This window comes from Thunnus thynnus, chromosome 23 (genome assembly GCF_963924715.1).
Source record: "Thunnus thynnus chromosome 23, fThuThy2.1, whole genome shotgun sequence".
NCBI classification, from domain to species: Eukaryota; Metazoa; Chordata; class Actinopteri; order Scombriformes; family Scombridae; genus Thunnus; species Thunnus thynnus.
Genome location: NC_089539.1, coordinates 14,356,741 through 14,384,703, shown reverse-complemented (window position 1 = coordinate 14,384,703; position 27,963 = coordinate 14,356,741). Strand labels below are relative to the sequence as shown.

At 40.3% G+C, this 27,963-nt stretch overlaps 2 protein-coding genes across 2 annotated transcripts in view; one reads left to right on the top strand and one right to left on the bottom strand.

Moving 5' to 3' along the window:
* Nucleotides 1-14,528, bottom strand: part of lrtm2a (leucine-rich repeats and transmembrane domains 2a) — a 28,157-nt gene extending 13,629 nt beyond the window's left edge. The window contains exons 1-2 of the mRNA XM_067581551.1: nt 14,016-14,528; nt 6,318-6,509 (exon numbers count right to left, since the gene is read on the bottom strand). Coding sequence (XP_067437652.1) covers nt 6,318-6,396 — 79 coding nt within the window. The 5' untranslated portion in view covers nt 6,397-6,509; nt 14,016-14,528. The remainder of the gene's footprint in view (nt 1-6,317; nt 6,510-14,015) is intronic.
* Nucleotides 1-27,963, top strand: part of cacna2d4a (calcium channel, voltage-dependent, alpha 2/delta subunit 4a) — a 90,518-nt gene that overhangs the window by 40,471 nt on the left and 22,084 nt on the right. The gene's annotated exons all lie outside the window — the stretch shown is intronic.

Below are 27,963 nucleotides of genomic sequence, written 5' to 3'. Positions count from 1 at the left end.
ACATATGAATAAACAGTAGCGCTGTCATTAATTTGAGTAAAAGTGTCTTATAATGTATTATCTATGATGTATAATCCCCCGTCTATATTATCTCAACTCACAGCCTGTTTTTCTACAGCAGCAGTGTCTGTGTAATTTGTCAGAGGCTGTTACATGTCTGATCTCCACTGTAACCCCAGACCTCATTTAGTCAGCAGATGGAAAATAGCCAGCCAGTGTGTGCATGTCACACACAAACATCCCACTAAATGTCTGTGTGTGTGTGTGTGTGTTTGAATCTCTCTTTACAGTCTGCAATCTCACTATATACGCATAGCTTTTTTTGTCTAGGGCTTAGCATAAGAGCTATATAAAAGAATGCGCAACACACATGCACATATAATATCATAGTCCCAGCAGTGCCACCACATTATGTCAGCGCTGACAAGGTAACGCTGTGTTACCGTAGCAACCGAGTGCTGTAGACAATATTAAAGAGAAGCGAAGAAAGGAGGCATAGGGAGAGAAGTTTGTGTTTCACATCAAATCCCGTCATTTAACCCACATTATCTCTTTCTCTCACGCACACAACGTTTCTGCCTGACTCCAAGGCACAACCGTGTATAATCGCTTACTCACACACAGGAAGTCATGGTCGCGCGCGCACACACACACACACACACACACACACACACACACACACACAAACACGGATAAGCAGGAACAGAGTGTAGGGGTTTAGGCTGTACTCCTGCTGACAGTGTGATGAGAGGAGAGGAAATGCTGGATTAGCCTTTTTCTCCAAAATCCTGATTTTTAAACATTATTTCTTAGCTTCCTGTGTGATTACTTCCAATTATTTCTCTCTATTTCTACCTTGGTTTTTCTCTTTTTTCCCCCTTCCTTTTTATTCTTTCCTTTGTCCCTCTCTCATTCTCCATTACTCTACCTCCCACTCTTTCTGCCCTTGTCTCCAGTGTCCATTTCTCCTGTGATGAATTCTACATTGGTAAGACAGAATCATTATTTTGACTTGGAGGGGTGAGTGGGTAACGTGTAGGCTGATCTGCCTCTCTAATTCATGCTATCTGTATCAATTTGTTGTGACACACACGTACACACACATACAACAGTGTGGCCCATGGGAGTGTATGACATGCAGTGACATTGTTTTTTTTTGTGGAAGTGGCTATTAATTAGCCAGATTGACAGGTAAGACAAAGAGAGGGACAGATAAAGGGAAAGGGACAAAGGGGAAAGAAGTGATGGAAAACAAATTATCCCTAAAGCATAATCTTAGGCCTGCATCAGCGCGTCCACTGTAATTGCTATGTATTTCACCCTAACATCATCTCTCTGATGGATGTGTCATTGCTTTGTACTGGCCACTCGACTGGGCCGCAGTCCAAGGCTGGATACATTCAGAATTTTGGAGAGAAAATGAAGGACGCTTGGCTTTTTGATGTCACATCCGCATCAGTGTGACCAGAATAGAATAGATTCTTGGAGTCTCAGATTCGTGACAGGTCATAATGTATGCCCACTCACTCTTCAGGAGGACGGATAGACAGATGGTATTGATCCAAAGCACACACACACACACATACACACAGACATACTCACAATGTGTGAGAGACAGTAGTCATGGTGTGGTTTAAATGCCGTGGTTTTATGATTCTTTTATTTATCTACTTTGCTGTTTTATGTACAGTCATGCCAATATGTTTTCAAAATGAAAGTGGAAATTGAAAGGATAGATGGATAGATACAAAGATAGATAGATACATATACTTAGATACATATATAGATGCCCTTTTCAGTGGCTCGTTTGGCGTTTGCAAAGACAGATTGAGCAGATCTCAAATGGCTGTATTATCTAGGACCATTATCAGCCATTTTCTATGATTACTTGTTGAGTATAGTACTATTTTCTGTCAGGAATGGGCATTGCTATGATCATGGTAGCTTATCAGCCTCATGCTGGATCCATACCACACCTGCTACGAGTGTACCGTATCAGTATCGTTTGCAAAGTGCTGAACTGGAGTGGTGCCGTTTGTGGTGTGGTGGATTATCCAGATTTATCCCTGCCAATGACCTTGTGAGTGAAAGCGGGTCAGTACCGTGTATTTGTACACTTCACCTGGCACATTCCTGCCTTACCTGACCCAAACTAAACTATGGTCAAAAAGAAGAAAGGGGAGATAAACCTTGTGTCCTGTGCTGGCAGGCATGTGCGAACGAATTTCTGTATGGATATTACACAGCTGGAGATAGCACAAGGTCACCTCAGCAGTAGAAATCTTCTAACTCCTACATGGCGCTCATAGCCACGCTGACAGCCAGTCACCACAGCAACATAATGAACTTTAACCTCTAAATTACCTACATTACAAGCTACCGCTGATAAGGAGGTCAGGGGTCAAAGGCACAGTAATCTGACAGCAGATGATAATGTGCCTATGTTCCTAGAAAAGTCGTGTACAATATGATGGAAGAGTATGCATATAAAAAAGAGGAAAGGACAAACGCTTATGGTGAAAAATTGAGAAAATGTCATGAAAAGTTTACTCTTTGGGGAACTGATGTTAGTACCTGCAATCTGTGCCTCTCAAAATAACTGTCAATAACATTAAAATACCCATTGCTTACATACTTTAATTTACCAGATGCTTTGGATTGTTTGCCAACGAGCTGTCATTCCAGTTTCTATTTATTTCCAAGTCTCATATAACACTATGTGAAGGGATCAGGCTCTGCTCCAAACCTAATGCTGCACATACACACGCTGTGCCACGCCGCAGTAGCTTCTTGCCAAACCCAGCATCTCAGCAGGGTTTGAAAAGTGCCACCACCTACCAACCATGCAGTGATGAATTTGTTTTTTTATTATATTCCCAAAGCTGACCGAAGTCAATTTAACAACCTGATAGCCACTGCAGGTGGAGAAAAATGTAGTTTTCAGTGAATTACAGCCAGTTTACCTCTATTGTGGCTCTGCTCCAAACCTGATGCTACTCCCTTAGTCACTGCTCTGTATTACAGCTGTACTCCAAGTATTATGCTCCAACCTTAGTCACTCTATTATGGCTCCAGTCCAAAGCAAATGTTTTAACCTCAGTCAGCGTATTAGATCTTCATTCAAAGCCAAATCCTCAATGCGTCCATCACTCTCTCTGTGTCACTTTCTCTTTTGATTAGAAGCTATGTGGTCAGTTAATCTGCCGGCTTTGTTTGGGGCTGCAACAAGGTGCATAAACACACATGCGCACACATTCACACACACACACACATACACACACAGTGCGGTCAGATCAGCGTGTGTGTGTTTATGTGAGTGAGTATAGGAATGGATTCATGCTTGTGTTGTGTGCAAATGTATGTGTGTGTCGTGTCAGATGAGACAGTCTCCTGGGATCGTGGGGGCCTGGAGGCACCATATGGTCTCTATGTCGCTCATAGACCTCTCTGTTCTCCTCTCTCGCCTCTCCTCCTTCATCCTTTCTTTTTCCTCACTGTCTTCTCTCTTTCGCTGCACCTCTTTGATCTCCCATCCCTCTTCTTCCTCCTCTCTGCTCCCTACTGTTTCCATTTTTTTTTTCTCACTTCCTCTGTCTCCATATTTGTGTCACTCACATTTTATATTCTCCCCCTCCAGTTTCTTTTTGAGATCGTGTTGTCTTTTTCACTTAGAAAAGCCTTTTTTCACCCTGTCGGATTTTTTCTTTTCAGTTTCATGATTGTTTGGTACCACTTTCTAACAATTTACTCTTTATAAAGGGTTTGTAAGTCTTAATTAAACTTAATGATTAATAAATCCTTTACTTATGCTTTATAGATCAGTCAGTCAGAGCAACTTTTGGTTGGTGTTATCCTCCTGCAGGACACTTTTCTTTTTCCTCCCCTAATGGACTACTTACCTTCTGAGAAAACCTGCAGCATCTGGACAAAATCCATTTATTAACAACTTATTAACATGTATATTCTGCAGACTTGACGTCTTATTAGAAAGTATGAAAGCTACAACTATTTATCAACTGATTATCAACATTTATAACTGAATTATTACCAAAAAGAAAGAATAAACATGCCAGAGTTTTTAAGTTATTCTTAAACATGGCTTATAAAGCATTTGTTAACAAGCTACTTGTCACAACTTATATATAAACCCTTTATAAAGGGGTTTCAATTTCTTAATTGGTTCCCTTTCAGCACAATAATTTGTTTTTGGAATTTGCATGGATGGGGAGACGCTGAGTCATATTGAGAATATGTCCTTGGAACACTATACTATGTGTTTTTGGTGGCAAAGAAATTATGCAATAAACTGCATTGGAAATGCATTTATTGATCATTTGGTACAACAGAATTTAACAGAATTTACTTTCAGCCACAACACTTCAAAAATAGCTTTGAACACTGGAAAACACTCATAAAACATCCTCCACAACCTTTCCCATGTAGGTTACACACCTCCATCATAGTTCTCCACATTAGTTGGAAATATGACCAACACTAGCTGACACTGAAGAACAATAACAATTCCTGAACGATTCTTCCCATTTTCCTTGTTTGTTCTATGTCACTCAGAGAGCTTCTTGCTCTAACCCAGCTGATGAAAGCACAGCTTTGATTTTTTCAACACTTAAAAAAATTGCTCAAAATTACCAACATATTGGCTGGAAACACATCTTTTGTGTCCTCTCTGTCTGTCAAATTCCTTTTTCAAATGAACTTTATCAACATTTGAAGAGAACACAACCTTGATGATTTGAACTCTCAGCACCGTATTATTCTGACATGTTTGTTCGCTGAAACTCTTTGATTTGATGGGATGCTCAGCCTTCTCTCCTGCCATTCTATGCATCTTTCAGTGATTTCGTGTGTGTATGAGTACGTGCATGTGGATCTTGAGGAGTAACAGCAGAGATCAGAGAGCGCCCGAGCTTTGCGAGATGAATACAGAGAGACAGAGAAAGAACAAAGGAGAGAGGAAAACACCTGTTCTACAAATGCTTGGCAATATTAATAATGCATATGTGTCAATAAAGAAAATTGAATTGGGGTGACAGAGAGAGAGAGAGAGACTGTTTTAGCAATATTCTGAGTGTTACATTCAATTATGCAATTGCATGGAAGAGACTCTGAGACTGACGCAGAGCATTTTTAATGAATTCCTATTCCTTAAAGATTTTAGCAATACTATTAATCTAATATTTATAGCAATAAAAGTTCACAAAATAAACAGACACAGTTAATGCAGTTAGACTGAACTAAATTGAATGCAGAGATGGAGGGAAGGTTGACAAAAGGTAGACAGGTGAAGACAGAAACGGCGAGGTAGAGCTATTGGGTTGGAGACGAAGGGAAGCCGAGTGGCCCAGATGAAGGACTTAGAGGTGCTGTGTGGTTGTGGGGAGATTCTGACAGATAGTGTCGCCCTGTTATTTAGTGTCCCCGGTGTTACACAGCAGTTTATGGGGGCGTTTTTTGCCAGACACCTCAGGAACAATAATACCTCTCGAACAGGAATACAAAGATCCATATTTTCTCATATCATATTTGTCTCTTTTTTTTTTTTGTTTAAAGCTGTTAATTTCCTGCTTGTGCTTATGTCATATTAGATGTATAACAAAACAGAGAATGATGCGCACACATGTAGAGAGAGAGAGAGAGAGAGAAAAAGCTCTCTTGTTTGCCTGTTAGCTGAGGAAGTTACCGGAATCTGTCCTTGCCACTGTCTAATCCACAACACACGCTCATGTGCATACAGCTGTCATATCTGTTGCTATGCCACCCGACTTCTGATGGCTTTTTGTTGAGCGTATCCGTGCTATGCGATGGGAGAAGAGAGAGAGATTGTGAGGTGAGAGAGACAGGGAAACATGGAGGAGCAGGAAGGAGACAGGTGAAGGAGATGAGAAGAGAAAAGTGGGAGAGTAAAAAGGGGGAGAATGTGAGAGGGAAAAGGGAAAGGAGAGAAAACAGCCTATAGGTCTCCCCATCATCATTCTCTGCCCTCTCTGCTTTGTGTCTGCAGACTGCTGGCTGTATTAATACATAAAGTAATGTGGCATTTCACTGAGGGACTTGGCACGTGGCCACAGCATGCTCTATGCCCTCATCCTCCTGTGTGTGTGCTCAAGTATGCTGAGCCTGCTAACATTAGCAGCTGTCAAAACACAGTTTCATGTGTAGTTAGGAGTACAATAGATGATAATCAAATAGAGCAGAGTTGAGATGGAACAGAGCACTTTTATTTCATCTCCTCCAGTCAGTTTTTGTTTATCGCTCTCATCTTTTTTTTTTTTTATCTGCCTCTCGTGTCGTCGACTCACCAGGTCTGGCCAAGTGGTTGGCAGCGGTGCTGGATGGGGGCAGGCCGATGCCCCCAGGGGGGTGCGTGTGCTGGGGCATGACACAGAGCTCTGCAGCCTTCCTCTGTCGGAGGGGCGGGGCTATGGGGCGTCAAGCCGCCATGCCTGCAGCCTCCACTAGGGCGGCGACTGCAAAAAGCTTCACCAAAACACCTGAGGAGAGAGAGAGAGAGAAAAAAAAAGAAGTGAGACACAGTATAGATAGTGTCACGGACACACACATCTATAAAGATGAAAGGCAATATAGACTAAAGCAGCAGGATGGTGTGTGTGTGTGTGTGCAGGCTACCTTGCATAAATTTATGCCTGTGTTTGGACCTTTGCTTTTGTGGGTGTGTGTGTGCATGTGCGTGTGCAAGCATCATAAACAGCCCCCTGGTATTTCATGGGCATAAATAATAAATGTGTGTGTCTTTGGCAGTTTACACAATCAGTTTTCCTTTCCCACAGACAGACCCCCTACTGGTACTGTCTGGCACAGAGACTGACACACAGAGAGAGACAAAGCGAGAATGACACGGAGAGAGAGAGAGCGAGAGGGGTGTGAGAGGGAGAGAAAAGGTGGAGAGGGAAAGATAAAAGCATAAGCTGGGAAAACAGAAACAGAAATTGAGGGAGAAAAAAGCAGAACATACTGTAGCTTGAAGAGGAAGAGAGAGTAGACATGGCAGTATCGTGCCTAACTACCCTCGAGCAAGGCAGCAAGAGACAGGAGACTCTTCAAACTCTTCGCTGAATAAGTAAAGGTAACAACAGAAAACTGAGTCACCTCGAGAGCACACCGGGTTCTTGAAAGTCTAAGGTTTTGGGGATAGTGGTGTCTGACAGATTCGATAAAGGAGATCTGGTAAATGTCATATGGTCCTCCGCAGTAAATCTGTTTAAAAAATCTACAAATTATCTCAATAAAAGAAATCTTCATGAGTTCCTATCAGGCTACTGGACTACAAGTTCCATTAGATAGCTCTGTATGCCACAGTCATAGAAAACATCTTGGATAATGATCCAATATGTCCTTTTAGTGCAGAAACCAAACATCATCAGGCATCTTTGAAAATTGCAGTGCAAAAGAAACAAGTTATTACGAATATTGTGCTTAAGTTAATTTTGTTTGTCAATGATGGAAAGATCTAAGATCTAGACTAATGGACTAATAGAGACAAGCAAAAGTAGACATAAATCCACTTTTTTCTTGATTAAAAGTGTTGGAAAAACATTGACAGCAGCGTGATGAAACATATCCCAAATGCTCTGAAAAAGATTCTTGTCACTGATGAGCCATCACAGTGAAAATAGGTTTTACGAGTGGGAAATTACCACGGGAAGAAACATGTCAGAACCTCAATACCACATGACTGATGCGCGCTGTTGACTCTCATCCCCCTGAGCCAATCAGTGTAATTTAAATAAATAAAAACGCTGGAGTGCCGCTGCGTCTTTTTTCCCAAAGTATCATCAAAACCCAATCAGCAGTGTGTGAAATTTCGCACTAATCAGATTAAGCTGTTGTTAAAACGTTAGCTGTTTGTGGGGAAAAGTCAGAAACACGAGCAGGTTTTTAATCTACACTGTTCATTTTACCATCCAGCTGAATGGAGCTTTGCAATTATTTGTAGATGCATGTAGAGTGATTATGGAAATTTGCACCTGAAGCCCTTGAATAGACATTTTAATCTACAGTAGTAGGAGGAAAAAGTGAATGTGTGGACTGATTGATGATGAAAAAATATAGTCAAGCAGATGGACAAACAGACTGCAGTCATTTCCATAAGCAACACTCGTCAGTCTGTTCAGAGTGTCAGTAAGTTATTTACAACTGGTTATATATGAGGTAGTGGAAACTGGAGGAAAGGAGAGGAGCAGAGGAGGTGAAATAAGAGGTGAAGGAGGTTTAGAGAAAGGGACAGTGATGAAAGCATAAAAGGAAAATATAGGCGAGGCAGGAAATGCCAGAAGGGGAGGGGAGGTAAAAATAAGTCCGATGGGTAAACAGGCAGGACATTAAAATTCTCCTCCACAATCCCCTGTGTGTTTTGGCGCGTGTGTTGAGTGTGTGTATGTGTACATATATGCGCCCCAGTGGTGCTATTTGTGTTATCATTATTGCTATTAGTACCTGTCAGACACTGAACAAAATATAAAACACTTGTCTAATCTCACAGCTCTCTCCCTTCCTTCTGTATATCTACCTCTTCAAATCTCACTTCCCCTTCTTTTCTCCACCGTCTATTCCCCTGTCTGTCTTTTCTCTTTTTTTTAGGGGCTTCATCTTTCAATATTCTGTATTCTGTTCCCTCCCCTTCCCCATCTCTTGCTCGATGGCCCTCTTTCTTTGCTTTACAAAAGAACAGAGGCACGTACGGGGGATATTCAGCAGATGGATTTCCTGCATGTGATTAAAGGCACATTAGCTAGGTTCTACTGGGAAATTTCAGTTGTTCTTTTTTAAATGAGCACATTTGAAAAATTCAGAAGAACAGCGCGGATGAAAAATGGAAGAATTCGGGAAGATTCTCTTCAGATTTCAAGATGTTCATGTTTTCCTTTTCAGTCTGATGTGTGGTGTGTAATGTGGGGCTGTTTTTAAAAAAATTCTACTATACTACTATACTGATGGGTTCTTCACATACTGAAATGAATACTATTGCCCATTTGTCATAGTTGTTCATCAAAGTCGTTATTTTTGTGGTGATTCCAAGCAATAACTCTGTTAAATCTATCTTTAATTCCTGTTTTAGCTTTTGGACTGCCTTGTAAATCTTGTAAGCGTTTCGCTTTAATTTGCGTGTTGGCCATTTGTCAAATGATTCATGGCTTTGTTTATGTTTGTTTTGATGTATTTCGGGGGAAGAAAGCATTTTGGCCAGAGAGCAATGTGTTGTGCTATAGGCAGAAACTGAAACAATCTCTCCTTTCTCATCTCAGCTGTCACCCTACAAGCATTGTGAATGTATTTCCCACGCCATTTTCCAAGAGAGATGTAGAATGAACATTTAAGCAGTGAAAAATGTACAAGACGTATCAGAAACTGAAACCACGCTGAAATCATCCTTAAAGTGATGTATTGAAGTTGTAGCATTATGTCACCACTGCAGCCACATGTTAGTGTTCACCCAGCATGTTAAATGGGTGGTCTGTCAGGCTATTCTCAGCTCAAGCTTTTTTTACCAATTTGACCTGGACATAGGGGCAGCCAAAACCTACACAGGCACCCATTGCACATATTCGTTCACACGCATGTGTAAATACTTTGGTGTCAAAGTGGCCTGCATGTTGGGGAATCGAGTAACTCATCCTCCCTTCCTCTGCGCTCCTCTTTTCTCCTCTTCTCTCATCTTTCCATCCTATTTTCATTCTGTTTATTCCACTAATGGCTTTCTGTCCACACTTAAGCCGGACTTATACTCCGCAGGGTGTTGCAGAGGCTTCGTGCAGAGCCTCGACGAGCATTTCCTCAAGAATTTAAGCACACACACACACACACACAGAGATAACATGTAGAAACCACCGACTGTGATTGGTCATCTTGGGCTGCTTTTGCTTTAGTGATAGTGAAGAAGCAAGATGAAGAAAATTTTGTGATCTAGAAAAGCCATTTTCAGTGCAATCTTTCCCGCCAAGATCATTGATCTCTATCATAAAGCGAATAAAAGGATGTAAACATGATTACTTGAGGTATATGTTGCTTCAATGGCTCAGTAATCTTGTTTACAGTAGCTAGACGAATTTGTATTTTATACCCGTCTTGTCTTGTCTCCCTACAACTAAGTGGATGAACGAGTGTAAAGACAATTACTTCAGGTATATAATGAATATGCACAATAGCTGGATTATGTAAAACACAGCCATTCAGTGTTGTGTTGTTGCTAAAACAAGCAATGAGTTAGTCAGCACTAAATCACTTGCTTCCTACGTTGGAGGCATCTACTACAAGACCACCAAAACACTTTGAGGGAGATGCTTAAATCTTGCTTTACTCTTACAGGAGTGTGTGCGTGTGCATGTGTGTGTGTAAGCATTTGTATGTGAGGACATCTTTGTCCGATTTGCCCAATTTATCCTGTGTTTCAAGGTATTTCTTCTTTTTATGACAGGCCTACTTGGCTTGACTAATAGTTTTTAATCAATATGGCTGGAATTCTGTTCAATTTGCCACCAAATGGAAACCCACCTGCACACACAAGGACGACTATTCATGTGGAAAGGCAGGTGCGCGTGTGTGTGTGAGTCGGCATGTGTGTTTGAATGTGGGTATGTGGCGCCTGAATGAATGACATCAGAGTTGTAAACACACCCAATCCAATCATTCACCTTCAGGTCTACCCTTTACTTCCTCTACACACTCACACACACGCGCACGCGCACAAATATTTGACAGTTGGATTGTGTTTAATTGAAGCCTTGTTAATGGGTCTATCAAAGTCAGATTAACCACATTAACAATAGAGATAAAAAAGGAATAAAAAAGTCATAATAAGTGAGTGCATGCTCGCTGTTGTATGGTCCTGTATTTGCATGTGTGTGTGTGTGTATTTGTGTAGGTGTGTTTGTCTGTGTAACAGTGCAGATTGCTAACAAAGGCAGAGAGAGGCAGCCAAGCTTTCCTAAATCAATTTTTAATGGCTTTCTTACACAGGAGAGGGGAGAGATTGGGGCAACACAACACAAACACACACACACACACACACACACACACACACAAACACATACACATACAAATGCACAGACACTTAAGTACATGAGGATAGCTTGATAAATACAGCCGCATAAGCGTTGACAGGCACGTGGTGCAAAAATATGTACAGATATATAATTACACGTGCATGTGGCGTATGTGTGCAGACATACCGTACATATACACATGCACGCTGTAGGAGTGTGTCCAAAAACACACAAATGATAGACAAACATACACATACATTCATAGCATACAGGTCATATGTCAGGCACATACTGGTATGATAGCATACTTCAAATTTTGTGATACTGAGACCAAGTCAAGGTCAAATTTAAACAGGTTTTAATCCAAGACAAAGCTCTGGCAAAACAGAAGAGGCAACAGGCTGAAGGGGTTGAGATGGTCAGTTCTGCTTTCACTGAGAATAGAATTTGGCAGCTAATTTTAATTTAACTACATTGACATTTAGACCTGGCAATTTAATTATATACCATGTTATGATTCATTGCATTCTTACTGATAATGTATTATTTATCTTTATTAGTTCACCAAAATGTAAAATTATTCTGCATTTTAGTATCAATAAGTACTGTAGGAAAATACACTTTACTGAACACACACCAAACAAGAATCCACTTATTGGGAATAAAAGGGTCATATGTGCAATTTTAAAATTTGCTATTTTGTCAAGTGCATCAGTAATGCCACAAGTTTGAGTGTTCAGACTTGTGTGTTGGAAATAATAAGCAAGCTGTCAATAAGCTGTCAGACTGGTCTGAGGTGTTAGCCATGTTAGCAGTAGACATGTCAAACTGCTACACTAACCATAGAGCTAGTCAGTTATCATTATTATTCTCTACAGGATTTTTTTTCTTTTTTGAATGCATGTACATTACTAGGAGGATATTCAGAGAATTTGCCATTAATTGGTAGCTAATGTAGAGCGGCACAAGAGCCTTGAGGACATTTGGGTGGAGTATGTCTCACGCTCATTGCTTCATCATATAATCAGAGTGCAACTCTTGCAAGTTAATCAATCAAATATCACACCCTTTTAAAGCAAGGTTAGTGTCTATAAAGTGTTTTACTAGATAAGAGATAAAGATAAAGACAGCAGCACACTACACACTGATCATCAGACTGAGGTTGAAAAGGTTTTAGGAAGGAAGAAAGATGCAAACCAACTAAATAAAACTATCAATAAAGTATTATTGCAATGATTAATAATCACATTAAATCTCTAGCAAAACCCACATTGCTTTATTCAAGTTAAAATAATTTGTATATGAAGTATTCTACCTAGTTTGGATCAAATTTTTGCTTTTTTTCCTGAAGCCCTCAAGAAAGGGAAAAGGGGCAAATCCTTAATTGTACAATACTGACAGTACGGGTATCTCAGAAGACATCAGTATATTATCATTATGTTAAGCAAAGATCCCCACTGAGGTTACATCTTGTGTATTATTCTTAGCCATGTTTATATGGGGTATGTCAGTGATGGACTGCACCAAGCCCCCAGAGATACTGTAGCACTGTGATGTGCAGCAGTTTTGGTGTCGTGACCAAAGTCTGACCTACATGTAGATTTTCTAGAGTAGTGGGATTATTACTGTGATTCTCCACAGTAGCATACTGTTTACAGTGATTTTCTACAGTGGTAAAATGGTTACTGTGATTTTCTACAGTAGCATAATGTAGAAAATCTTTGATTTTCTATAGTAGTGTGTTGATTACTGTGATTTCTGCAGTATCATGTTGATTATTGTGTTTTTAGGCCTGAAACACAGTACTATACTGTAAAAATATTCACAGTAATTAACTGTGCAGAAACACAGTACATTACATGGATTTCACAGCCATTTTTTTTATAGTGCAGGTCACATGACACCCTGAGGTTTAGAGACATTTTCTTGCCATACACATCCATCACAAAATAAATGACTGCAAAACATTTTCTGTGCAAAACTTTTTTAGATTCCCAATATTTTAGCAGTTATACCTAATATATGCTTAAAAACTGCCAATGGCTGTATAAAGATTTTATTTTGTGTCATTTGTATTCAGTCACTAAGGCAGAGCCAGAGAAAGACACTAATGCATTGCATTGGCATGGAATGGAAACTTTTTGGGCATTTTCGCTATGTGAGCACTTTTTTGCTCATGAAATTTTTAATACATCTATGGGTGGTACATTTGGTATATTAGTATTAGTCATGCTACAAAAGATCCCTATAAATACAGTATAGCCTACTGTATTAACCTTAGCTATGCTGGACCCTTAAAATCAGGAGGTTTGGTATAAGCACACAAGGACTTTCTGTAAGGCTTTATTTTCTTTTACAAGTCAAGTAAGTTGTGGCAGGAGGAAAAAAGCAGTCCTCAATAATATTCCCTACTGTCCATATCAAAAGTTTAACAAAAAATATATAAGATCATCAGTACAGTTTACTGTTTATGCCCTGCAGGTTATGTCCAAAAATTAGATCACTTGTGTTTCTTGGAGAGTTTATGTTTGTCTGTCTAAGTCTGTGTACTTCTTTATTGATTTAGTTATAAGGAACACTCCTGTCAAACTGAACCTCACATGAATCATATGCCCATACCTGTGTGTGAATGAACTATGGTGCTTTCATCTTCTCCCACTGCCCACCTCTGCAAGCTTTGCCCCAAAACCACAGCCCAAAAATTCCTGTGAATGTGCGTGTTGTGTGTATCCTGGAAACAGGTTAGGGGCTGACATTTTCAGCATCCACCTCCTCACAGTGTGCACCTTTGGCCCCATCGAAATTGCCAATTTGTTTGTCGGGGGAGAAAAAAGGTAAGTCTGTCTCTGTCTGCAGTCTACTTTGTGTGACATAGTACATCTTTCATCCCGGTCGTAAAATGAGATTAGGAACAGTTACGTTGAAATGAAGTGTGTGGTTCTGTGTGTGTGCGTGTGTGAGTGAGGAAAAGGGAACTAGCACCACAAACAGACTTACCTTTTCACCAATAATCTCAGACAGCAACAGCCTTATTGTTTTCTCCCTTCAGCCATCCCCCCCCCAAAAATATCTTAAAAATTAAAAAAGAAATCAAAAATCTCTCACAGGGCAAACCATCGAAGAAAAACTGACCCCTCTTCAGTTAAAGAAATCCATACATTCAAGATCCTGGCCAAATGAATAACGTAAGAATAATCCTTCTTTCTGTATAGAGACAATCCCCCCCCCCCAAGCTTCTCTTCAAACCACCAATGAATTGTGAAAAAGGAGGGATTGAGTAGAAAAAAAGGAGGGATTGTAGAAAAAAAAAAACGAGGTGAAGAGAGGCTTAGAGACACAAGAGGAGGGAAGAGAGGATAAGGTCCTTAGAGGGAGAGGGATGGAGATAGTTAATCCTTTTCTTCGGATCTATTCCCTATATGAATGATACGTCCAGCGCCGTCCTGCTCACTGGCTCGTGTGCTGCCGTGTGTGTCTGAGAGGCGTGAGTGTGTGTGAAAGAGAGAGAGAGAGAGAGACGGAGTGTGTGTGTATGTGAGAGAGAGAGAGAGAGAGAGAGAGAGAGAGAGAGAGAGAGAGAGAGAGAGTGGCGTTAGGTTGCTGGCGTCACGCGGTAGCCCTCCTGTGTGTCGCTATGTTTGTGATTCCTGCACTCAGCACGCGTCGGGGAGTGTGTGTGTGTGTGTGTTTAACCATGCATCTGCACTTGAGGGCTGCCTTTCCGGTGTGTCTGTGTGTGTGTGTGTGTGTGTGTTAGTGTGTGTGAGTGAGTGTGTGTGTATGTGTGTGTGTTTGTGCACCTACCTCCCCTTCTTCTCCTCCGTATGTGTGTGCAGTCGTGCATGTGGCAGGAGAATATGTGTGTGTGTGCCTTGTCAAATATAGTAACATTAGTGAATGCTGCCTCTGTCTGCCTGCAGATCTCCCACTGTGACAGAGAGAGGATGAGGGAGGTGGAATACAGAGAGTGATAATACGAAAGAGTGGAAGCCGAGAGAGAGATCGAGAGAAAAAGGGGGGAGTAGGAGAGAGGAGGAGAGGGAGGGAAGAGAGGGCAAGGAGAAAGTAGAGGGAGATAGGTAGAGTGGGAGGTGGCGAGAGAAATAGAGGAAAAAGATAAGGGTCGGAAGGAGGAAGAGAAAGAGGGAGGCAGAGGACAGGGAGGGATGGGAAGGGGAGAGACAGAAAAGAGAGATGCAAGAAAGAAAACTGAAGCGGTGGAGGGAGGGATCAGCTGATTTCAGTGAAGATGAGAATCTCCCTCTGCCACATGGGCTTTTCTCCTCCCTCGATTTTTTTTCTTCTTTTCTTTTTCCTTTTTTTCTCCTCACGTCTCCCATGCTCGGCTTTCGTTTTCATTCTGTTCCCTGTGGCAGCTCTCGTAACGGCAGGCTTTGTGTGTGTGTGTGTGTGTGCATATGGTTGTGTGTGCACGCATGTTTTAGGGTGATTGTGCACTTGTATTACTCACATTGTGGAGACACAAAGCTGGCTGCCAGAAGGTAAAACATTAAAGTTTTGGATAAAGGTTTGAGATTAGGCATGATGCGATTGTGGTTAAGGTTAGAGTAAAACTGAATGTGTGTGTGCTCAGTAGTGAAAATCATTGTGAAAAAACATTTCCTTTGGAAGACACCAGCGACAATTTGTGAGACAGACAGAGACAGAGCTTGGAATGGGAGTAATGGGATGTACGAGGGGATATGAATTGGTGGGGGGATTGTGTGTTTGTTTGCACACACAGCATATAATTACTTGGCTGCTTCCTTACATGGATTGAATCATACTTGACTCACACACACATTGTGCTGTTAATGAGCATGTGAATCATTTGGCACAGTTGGCGGCGCCTACATGAGAGACTAGTTGTTTCCATAAGGGATTGAACCAAACTTTTTTCACCAGCCAAGCGTCTTTTTCTCTCTCTTAGGGCACCTGAATCGTTAAGAGAAACACTCGTGGTCCAGGTGTTTTTTATACTCACTTTCTTTTCATAGCACAAGTCAGTTGTGTATTTTCAGTCTGTCATATGTTTGTTTCGCTTTGCTTAATATGGTTGTCATAGAGATTGCCAATCAATCAGACAGCTGGGATTGAAGCCCTGTGGCTGCAAATGTCTCTCCTGCTGAAGTGTCCTTGAGCAATACATCAATCCCTGCCAGCTCTGAGGCCACTGCTGTGTAGCTGTGTGGCTAACCTCTGACCTTCCTGAAACATGTGGTATGAAAACTACTAAATGGAACTCAATGGCATGTCAATACTTTCATATAAACAAGAGATCAAATAACTTTATGTAATGTGAAAGATGTTACTCATAGTGACAAACACACAGTAAATTATCACCTGACTCTGCAGATAGCCTCAGCTCTACGGTCACAGTTTTCTTTTAGGTTCACTCTCACCACTCTCAAGCCACAGCAGGAAGCTGTTTTCAGCAAAAAAAGCTCTAATAGAAGCACTGTATGCTACCTGTCCAGCACTAAACAGCAAACAGACGAAGTCAGCAACTATTTGGCAAGATAGGGGACCATTTAGCAACTAAAGAGCCAGATATTTCCCTCAGGACTTGGTGGAAACCAAAGCAAAGGAGAGTGAATATTGGACTTACATTTGTCAGCTGGCCAGATTCCAAATGTATGCTAATGTTGCTCCATATCTGCTGGATGTGTAAATAAGCAACTGTTTGCTAACATGCTTGCCATAACAGCTTTGCAAAGCGATGTCAGTGTTGTGTTTACAGCTTGTTGAGCTGCCCTCAAGTGGCCAAATACATTAGTTAATGCAGATTTAAGCCTTTTTCCCTCATGTTTTTATTCTAATTACTAGAGCTGGACAGTAAAAGGAATGCATGCAATGATTCACATTTACTCATATATTCAATTTTCAATAGATACATTGTCTGAATGATAGTTTATTATATCATATTGTAGCCCTTTTATTTACTAGCCAATAACACCTGAGTTTGCACACAGAACTGTGTGTCACCAGCTCCATGGCTTTGCACAGGCCAATTAAAATACTAGACTGGTCAGCTGCCCAGCACGCACAAAAATACAACCTGAACATGAGTCCTCCAATTTCCTGTCCAACCGTGGGTGCTGTGCTGGCTCCACTGGTCTTGCATGTACTTCCTGGCAAACAGAAATCTATTTTAGCTGCCAGTAGCTGCTGCCAGTGCTGGCTATATAGGGCACACTCTTCAATGGTGGTTATGAAAGATGATTTGCTAGAATGACTGGAAAAGCTGTAGATAGTATATATATAATAGGTTATATCCCTTCCACACAAAAGCTTAATTTTGTTGTCTGTTATTTTTGAAGGACATATTAAAGCAGAAAGAACATCTGCTTTTATAACAGCAACAGTAATGGCTCTGTATGTGAGTGTTATCCAAAAGGGGTAATTAGTTCTCTAATTAGTCCTGTCCTTTCCCTTCAGAGTGCAGAGATCATTGACCAGGGTTAGCCGCGGTTACGCAACCTTTCAGCTAGTGAGGATCCAGCGGCAGGCTCAACGACGCTCTGGTATCAAATTTGAGAAAAGTTCTTGAAGGCCTGCAAAAAATCCAAAATCAGTTCATTGAATTATTTTACCTGCCGTTCAGGAATCAAGGGACACACAGGTGTTTAAGAGTAAACGATCGAGTTTTGTCAGAGCCTCCACGTTCAACATTAACAAGTAATTTTCCAACATATTTTTCAAACTGTTCGCTCTTAATTTGATTTTGTTTGTCATGACAGTGTGTAACCAATGACAGTGGCCTGTGATCTAAGCTGAAAGTGACCCAGACCGTGTCATGAACCCATACCCTTTTTGAGCATCGTGCTCTTACTGGGCGTTCGGAATGAAATCGAGATCGAAAAACAAGAAGACCTGTCAGTTTGAAGGCTTATCAGACACCAAAACACTGCACACCAGGTTATAATGAAGCTATTAGAGCAAGTTCAAGCAGGAAAACAATTATCATTCTATTTCGTCATCACTCTTGGGCTCCACCTTTCTGTTATTATCCAGATCAATGGGATTTGATTGTCAGCTTTCCTATCAAGTAATGGGCATTTTGGCCAAAGAGTATTCAAACCACTTTGCTTATTTTGTCTCTCTGATGTCATTGCAGTCAATGACTTTTCGCAGATTCGCCCCTCCACCACTAGCATCAAGGCCACGTCTATGGCTCCCCAGGGAGAAATATCCCTATGACTCTATCTATATACATTTATCTATTTATATATTTAAACAGCAATTGTTTCATTCTCTATCGCAGTGTTGTGTTGTTCATTTATCAAAGCTATCTGCTAGGAATGGGACTTTGTATATATTTGACAGGCCAAAGCAGCACCTTGCTTCAGGGACAGTCATCCCCCACTGTGCTCATGCCACTGATCGTTAGTGGTGATCCTTAGCATTTGGGAAAAGATGAATCCTGAGTTGCAGTAGTAACCCACTCTATTTTAGTAACATTGCTCTGACCAAAAATGGCGAAGTGCAATATACAGGAAAACAGGCTAAAAATGATGGCTGAAAAAAGACTTTTAAAAGTTAGTTGAATTCCATAAACACCAGTCTATAGACAGTGACTGGCCCAATCTCCTCAGGCAGCTCCGTTGAGACTTTGTTCCCTGATTGAAAGGGAAAAGGTTTTTTAACACTAGATAAGAACGTGAGCTGAGCTTGATTTATTTGGTCCTCCAAGGGATGTGTCCACTTTTTCAGGCTGTTTATGTGTCTGGCAAAGAGGCCTTCTGGCATGGGGATCTATTCTAAGTGCTAGCACCTCCTGCCAATGAGACTTTTATGGCCCGTTCTGTTTCATCAATGATGCAGGAAATACGTGTTATGAAAAATGATTACTAGCAGTGGTTTGGAGCAAAAAAGTGTATTTTTTTAACCTTTTTGCCTGGTTATTAAAGTCTCACCCAGCATATCTCTAGCAGATATATTCATTCCCCAGCTGCAGGAATATTGGTTTATTTATTATCTAGGAGACATGATCCAATCCCTGCACTCCTTGATGTCTCTAATATTGATGATATATGAATTTAAACGCATTCTATTGGGCTCATTAGAAATTGCTGTGTGAAGTATAAGTCTGCAACATCCCTCTTTCTTCTCTCTTTTTCCTCTACCAGTTCTGTCTCTTCCTTCAACTCTCTCTCTCTCTCTCTCTCTCTCTCTCTCTCTGTCTCTCTATCTCTTAACACCCCAGCACCCCCTCCCTTGCTCTGTAATTTACTGTGCTATTGGGTGAGTGTCAGTGAAGATGAATTGGCTCTAGTCTTTGTATTAACACCAGGTCTGGCCTGGCACGTTTAGTGCTACAACCACCAGTTCCTGCATAGAGCAGGTGTCTTCAAGGCACTATCCATCTTTACACGCACACACACATACACACTCAGGTACACCCATATCGTGTATGACCATGTTTTCATCCCAGGAGTCATTGGTGTCTCTGTTCCCATTCATCAGTGTTTTCTATCATCAGTGAATCAGCCTCATATTGACCAGACAGTTTTATGGCCTTTCGGTCAATATGGTCATCGAGGATTGCTCCATTAGAAATCAATCATCTCTTAATTCATGCCCTGAAACACATTTTACCAGTCATGCCTATTGTATTTCCCATTGCTTTTCATTTTAATTCTTTTCACAAAAAAAGTATGCCCAGTATTCATAAAGCACTTTTCTAACTCTGTTTTGTAAAGAACTATAATGTATTATGCATATTAGAGACTGGTGATAGAATTGGGCTAGATAGAAAAACAGTTTTTTACCTATCATCATAAATCATGTCATTAAATCAGGTAAGGTAGCATGTACTGGTACCTTCACTCCATAACCCATTAGTTTACACTTATGATTAATCACCAACCCTAACATCCTGTCTCAAAAGGACATAAATTCATTTTCTAAATTTACACATAAAAGGGGACAAAAGCAACAAGTGCTACATTTTTTCACATAAACTACAACATGACGAAGGATAATTCCTTGTGTACTTTGAGCAGCTTAACAGGTTACATTTTATCTACAGCATTATACTCAGGGCCCCAAATGTACATTTTACTGTATTTATATGCAATACTTTGAATATAACATAAACAATTTACCTGCATTGAGATGACATTAATCACACTGTGCAGGAACAGTGTTTATTTTGATGATAAATGACTATAATAATGATAATAATGATATGTTATTAATACACTTATAGCATTTGTGTTTCAAAATTACAAAGTTGTATAAAGATTATTAACACTAACTATTTAATTATATTGTTGAATGTTGAATTATTTTCTTCAAGTGACAGAACATGTACTAATGACTCATATTACACCAGTCTTGCTAGTTAATGAGATAGAATAAATTAGTGAAACTGGTATACCTCTATTTGAAACACCATCATTTTTGAGTACAACTTCACATCTTCCCAGCAAACACAAAGTTATATTTCCCTCTTACCAGTGCTACTAGCAATCACAAGGCTAAAACTGTAGCTAATAACCCTACTAGGTAGCTCAGTATGATCTTAACTTTTCTTGGAATGCATAACATAAACTACTTGTGACCCCAAAAACCTTACATCCTTGTTTTTGGAACGTTTGGTTAAAAGTGATTGTAGTTTCTAACCCACATAAAAAAAACAGCAGTTAACATGAGGGCTTGACCAAATATTGGCCCATCTGGGGTCCTGACCTGTAATAGTTTAAGAAACTCAATGTGTGCAGTCAGACTTGTCTGTTGTATTTCCCTGTAACACGCTATCTGTCACTGCAGGATAAATTAAGCAGTACAGTCGACGGATTATGAAGTACTTTAGGTGCACGCACTCTCTCGCACGCACGTACACAAACACATAGACACACACAGCACACCAAGTTTATCCCCTTGGAGAGTCTCATTAATTTGGCCAAGTTGATTTGTTCTGAAAGGCTCCGAATTCATCACAGCCAGACAGATGGTAGAGAGGGATTTCCTAGAGGAGAGGAAGAGGGAGAGACAGAGAGTGGTGTGGGCCAGACAGGAGACGAGAGCGAGGGAGGAGAAAATAAGAGAAAAAGTAGGAGGTAGAGAAGGAGTGAAAGAGAGAACAATAGAACAACAAAGATACGCAGAGCAGAAATGAAAGAAAGACAGACAAGAGGGCAAAAGAATAGAGTGAAAAAGAGAGAGCGGCAGTTGAGAGATAAAGAGGGGAGAGGTGAGCGAACACCATCTGTCTTCTTAGAGAGAGGAGGGAGGGAAGTTAAGGGAGAAAACATGGAAGTAAAAGAGGAGGAGATGGCAAAGGGAGGAGAGGATGAATAAGTGGAGGAGAGCTATTTTAGGTAGATTTTCTGTTCTTTCTTTGTTTCTTTCTCTTTTTTTTACTGATGTTATTTTGCCTTAAAGGAATAGTTCAACATTTTTGAAAATATGCTTATTTAATTGCTTACATAATAGAAATGAGAGGATCAGTCTCATGTCTGAGTGGTTTAGAGCTGGAGTTAGGACATGTTTAGCCTAGATTGGCATGGTGACTGGATGCTGATGGAAACTGTTGGCCTACCGATAAGGCTACCAATTATAGCCTGATAATAATTTTTTTTTTTTTTTTGGAGGGGGTATTTTGTTTAGTTTTGCCTAAATCAATCAGTAATAAGCAATGTATCTGTTCTGCTGATTTCATTTTTACAGCTTGTCTACACAGGAGGTGTTTCAGTCGTGTTTTCAGTCACCCTGCTGCGCTAACGTGCACGTGACGTTGTGTAGACATTGTGTTGGCCAACATGGAAGTAGCAGTAGTGGTTGCTTGGAGGAGTTAACTTGACCTTTTTCACAAAGATTAAAGGTTTATGTTGATTTAACAGTTGTCACTTCTACAACTGTGTTGATGTGATGTTGAGTTTTCTTACCATCATGTCTGTACAGCAACTTATTCCTAAACCTGTGCTCCCCAACTATACCTAGCAACCCTCACTGAAGCTGGCACAGAAATGGGTGGACCATGTGATCAATAATAAAAGATTGAGTAGGTAATTGAATTTCATTTCACACCAGATAAGTGTCTCAAAGTGTCACCATTTAAATTCTTTTTCAATATGTGACAGAATAACCCTGTTATGAGCACAAACTACCATAAACATTCAAAACAGAAAACAACAGCAGCATCCCACCAACTCTTTCTTTTTCTTTCTTTCTTTCTTTCTTTCTTTCTTTCTTTCTTTCTTTCTTTCTGTCTTTCTGTCAGTCTCTCTCACACACACAGGAACATGTTTCTCCCTGTCTCTCCACTATGAATGATTTAGTGAGCGTGCCTCCAACAGGCCCGCTCAAGAAGGCTGTAAAACTAGGTTAATAAGGTAGGCTCTGCTGACTTAGAAGGTCCACACACACATACACCCAATGTCAACAGCATTTATTTCCATTTTAAAGAAAAAGGAACACTCATTTTACGCTCTATCACCACTGCTCTGTCACCATCAAGACTGCTAAACGGGGGTGACAGAATCCTCTGTCCAACTTTCAGCTGTATCAGTGGATTTCACTGTTAAACCAGCTGCATGAACATAAAGTCTACTTTCTCCTGATGTCTTAAATTCTCTCTGCAGTGTTTGGTATTTGGCTTGCTCCATTGGGAGCGAGGTACCTACTTGTCAGAATATTTTGTACCAATTTTTGCTACTCTCAGATGGTTATCTGTGTGTTTGTGTGTGTGTGTGTGTGTGTCCTGTTTGTACAATTCAAAGTTAGTTTAGTCCAGGCCAAAATGTGCCACCATTCCGTTCTTTTAATCGAGGAATATCATGAGGCTCTGCCTGTGCGTGCATCTGTCTGGATCCTTGACGTTCAAAAGTTGCACATGAGTAAGTGAAAGACTTCTAGGGAGAGAGAAAGAGAGAGAGAGAGAGAGATTATGGCAAGAGACAGGAGGAAGATGAGGGAGGGAGGTTGAGTCATCATCCTTTTCGTCCAATCCCAGTCCTCTGCCTGTTGCTTTGGTAACGTGATGTCAGTGCAGCCTCCGGCGACTCCTCTGAGGTTAGCGAGCTTCAGCACAGAGGTGTGTGTATGTGTGTGTGTGTGCCTCTTTCTTGTTGTCACAAAAAATGATGTGACTTTTTAAAGTTTAAGGTAAGAGGTTGGGTTTAATGGTTTTTAATTTGCTCAACATTGAATGAGTTGAAGTCAGCGGGTTGTTCTTACTTGTGTGTGTGGTTGCATGTGTGTCTATATGTTTGTGTGCATGCGTGTGAGTGTGAGTGTATGTGTGTGTGTGTGTGTGTGTGGTCTGCCATGTCCCCAATTGGGAAAAAGCAGATTTTTGGGTCAGTGGTTAGGGTAAGTTTCCAGGAAATTAATGTAAGTCTATGTAGTGTCTAAAAGTGACCAAGATCTGGTATGTGTGTGTGTGTGTGTGTGTGTGTGTGTGTGTGTGTGTGTGTGTGTGTGTGTGTGTGTGTGTGTGTGTGTGTGAGCATTCGTATGTGAGGACATCTTTGCCCGATTTGTCCAATTTATCCCGTGTTTCAAGGTATTTCATCAATGCATTGGAGTCCGTAAGTTTAAATTGTGTGATTGAACATTTGTGTGTGTTTCTGTATGTTTAGAAGTCTGTGTCTAGGTGTCTGTGCGTGGGCTTTTGTGTCGGCTCAGACGTCAAGGATTTCTTTTTCAAACTGATCATTATAACCAGCCGTTACTGAACTTTTTTTTTTCTCTAAGGACACGACCAGAATTTCCCATAATGTAACAGTGTTTGTTGCCAGGCAACATCAGTTTATTGAACACTCTCCATCAGAAAGTCATGGGATCTGCTGAAGATATGGTGAACATAGCACTGCTGTTTTTGGGAACACCAATTTTTTATCTGTTTATTTATTTTTGGTTCTGTGTGTGTGGAGCAAGTTTCATATCTGTCAAGGTTGTGAAACCTTAAAAATAGTGTTAAAAATGATGTGGGATGAAAGATATTAGTTAAATAAAGGATGCCTGCGTACATAGTGACTTACAGCTGTAGAATAAGCTTCAGTTCCTACAATGCTAATTGAAGTACCACTCATTTAATGTTTTTGCTTAGTAACTGCCTGCTATAATAACTCAGTTTGACGAAAATTTCCAACAAACTGTGTAAACTGTGTGGTAAACTCTATGCACTGGAATCAACCAAATAAGAGAGTAATAATAGCTGGATAATAGTAGGACAATGAAAGTTACTACAAGGAACTTTTAAACTAGTTATGAAACTGTCTCATGATGCCTCTGATGCCTTTATGTGACCTACATAAGCAAATGAGGCCATCAGTGAGAAGATTGACTATTTCTAAATAGTTATTCTATATGCCTGCCACCGTGTCAGATTCCCTGCGAAATCAGACAAAACAATTCACGGCACGCAGACCGGAAGAGCTTTTGTTTACAAGACATGTAGCATTGTAGCATGAGGGAGTACAGAGATGTTATCAGGACGAGGAGAGGATGGGGGGAGGACATTTATCTTCATTTGATAACGTTAAAAGTAAAGTTAGACTTATCAGCGAAAGAAGCAGTGGTGGTTGGGCGAGCTAGAGAGTGAATGAAGAGAGCGAGTGGTGGTATATTGAAAATAAAGGAGTGAATCTGAGAAATAAAATGTTTCTGATTGTTTCACAGCGGTTAAGTTCTAAAGCACAAATAAACACACCCACACCTCCGCACAACCCTGCGGGATGGTGCCACATTGCTGGATTTGGTGGTGAATGCAACCTTACATGTAACCGAGGTGTATGAACAGTACAATAATAAAGTTTACTTAGTTTCACTATCGCCATATTACAATTATTAATTGTACAGAGTCACAAATAGATACATTACCTCATCGTTATGCATCCTGCAAACAGCTGTCTTTAAAAAAGAAAAATAGTATTAAAAGTAAATAGCATCTTTCTTTCACTCATTTCCAAAACAAATGCACGCGCTAGCCAAGATCTTAATGACACAAGGCGATGATGCTCATGGGAAATGCAGTCTTCTTGCAGTATTCTGGGAAAACACTACCACTTCTGTCCACAGGGACCTCTAAAATCAGGCATTTTTATGTTGGTTTGCCTATTTACGTCTAACCAGCCAGAATAGAAAATAACTTCCAGTCAAAAATTCTAAATAAAACCCAAAGTAGGAAGCTAATAGTAGTGCTAGTACTAGTAGTGAATCAGCATATAATTGCTGAAAAGTCCTGTTCATACTATATATCCATGTGGCCCAGTTTGACTGGCAGTTTACTCCACTGAGATCAAAGTTTTGTCATTCTGCATACATTACATCTGCCACAAAAGTACATCACTGCACCCACGCACAGTTTATTAAAATACTGATAATGCCGTAACTTCATTTACCGATGCCACCAGCAATACTTGGGAGTTAGAATAGCAAACAACTTCTTTTTTTTTTTATTCGACAAATACGATTGAGTCTCCTAATTAGCCCAAACCAATTTCCAGGAATGCAATATCAGCAGTGCTTAGACAATAGGGAGTGCAAAGATGTCTCTGTGATTCTGTAATATTAATTCATCAACAGCACAACAATAAAATAATACATAAAGTTAAAATCATCAGAGAAAAAACTAAACCCCATACTCCCCAGGTCAACATGTAATGGAGGACAACAAAGAACATGAAATGAGGCAAGATGCAGATTATGATTTGTGTGCATTGATGAAAGATGTCAAGACCTTTGAATACATTGATGGTAAGATTAAGGTTAGAATGAGAGAGAGATTCAGTTTTCACAGGCTCAAACAGTCACGTATTAAAGAGGATAGAAAGAAAGAGAGAGGAAGAAACACATGGAAGGAAGGAACAATAACGAAAATAATAAGAAAAAATAAGAAATAACATAAATGTTCTGAACTGTCTCTCTCTCCATAATGTATGTTTGACATTTATAGATAAAAACTATAATTATGTGTTTGTTTGTTTGTGAGGGAGACAGAGAGAAATAGAACACAAGTGACATTTCTAAATGAGAAAGCTATCATCTCTGTGCATGTCTGTGTCTTTGTCAGTGTTGATGTGTGCAGTATGTTTGTGGGTAGTCAACACTGACTGTGTGTGTGTGTGTTTGTGTGTTTGTGTGTGTGTGTGTGTGTGTGTGTGTCTGTGTGTCTGTGTGTGTCTGTGTACATGAAAGCAGAAAAGACACAAACATGAGTCTTTGACATTTGTTCAGATAAACAGTAATCATGTTGTCCACAGTCAGTTCAAATAAAACACTAACATTTAAGGTTTCAAACTAGCTGCAAAAGACACATTAATTATCAATAACTTTTTCCAATCAAACACACAAGTGGAGAGTTTTTGGATTAATGGGTAAACTAGAAAATAATTTTGCCAAAGTTTTTACTGAAATCTTGGATCACAGTAACGTTTTACAACAATGTTGGACGAGGCCAGAAAGCGATGAGGAAACAGGGAAACATTGAACCCAAAAGTCTATTTTTAAACTGTGATGGATGATTAACACAGACAGTTATGGTGATAAGATAAGTCTGCCTAACATGGGGGTTTGCTTCAAACCTGTATGGTCATCTGGCTGCTCCACTTTTGCTCCTTCTGATGTATTTTTGACAAGCTTACCGTGTAAGATCCCAGAAATGAAAGAATTACTTAACTCCCCAAAATCTTGTTTTTGCCAACTTTCAGTGGTTTATGTTTTCATAGAAGTATGTCAGTCCTCTGAATTAAACATTGTTTGACCGCTGCAGAACAACACATAGGAGCGCTTTCTAATCTGGCGCCCCTATTGGCAGTAATCAGCAGGACATCATTTGTCTGTGCTTTTCCAAAACTGTTACAAATCACTGTTAAAAAATAATTGTTTTATGATGTGACAATGCTGTGGTTAAGGTCCGATTAAGTTTATACACAAAAAACACTTAGATTTAGGGAAAGATCACGGTTTGGGTTAAATGATCACTTTGTTAAGGTTACAGAAACATAGGCTGTGGTTTAAATTTACTACATCCTTACAGTTAGGCCACCGTTGTGGTCATGGCTACAATAACAACCATGGGGTTAAAGTTAGTAGTTATTTTTTTAAAAAACCTGGCTCGCAGTTGGAAATGTGACACTCACAGTCATTGCGGCACCGCTCCAGGTCATAATTACTACAGCCGTTAGATGGCATCTGTCACTCAAACGTAACTATAAGTTGCTTTTGGCCAACTGACATCACGACCCATTGTGTCGTTTTTCTTTGGAGGACAGTCTTGTCAGTACACTGTGACATCGCTGTTGGGTGTGGTTACAGGGGCAACTTCTAACCTAACACAACTACACCCAACAGAGGTAAAACAGGCTAACAAATTTCAACCTGAGGGCAGTAACACTGCTTTTAAGTGTTACTGTGTTACTGTTAAGTTACTGTTTAACATAGTTAGTGCAATGTTGTTATTGCCAATAGGGATGATTTCCAAAAATACAAAAATAGGACTCCGCTTTAATAAACAAGAATTATCCTTCAAAAGTAGGTGTGAATTTTAAATTAAGAACAAATGCTCACACTATATTAAAAAACATAAATACACATACACACACACACACACACCGTTAATCCTTGTTTTGCTCTCCTCACCTCCCTCCTCCACTTTCTTTACTGTCTCTACACCCAGACACACACACACACACACCCAGACACACACACACACACACACACACACACACACAAACACACACGTGAAAGAATGAGAAACACACACACATACACTCATGGACACACACACCATTTGATCTCATGCGCTCTATTATTAATAGCCACGCTTGGTTGAAATGAAAAGGGTTTCCAACTCATAACATTATTAAAAATCAATTCATCCTCTTTCATCCCCTCTGCCTTTCGTCTTATCCTTTTCCTCTCCTCCCTCTTGTCCCTCTTCATCCCTCCATCATTCTCCCTCCACCTGTGCCACCTGACGCCATTACATCAATTA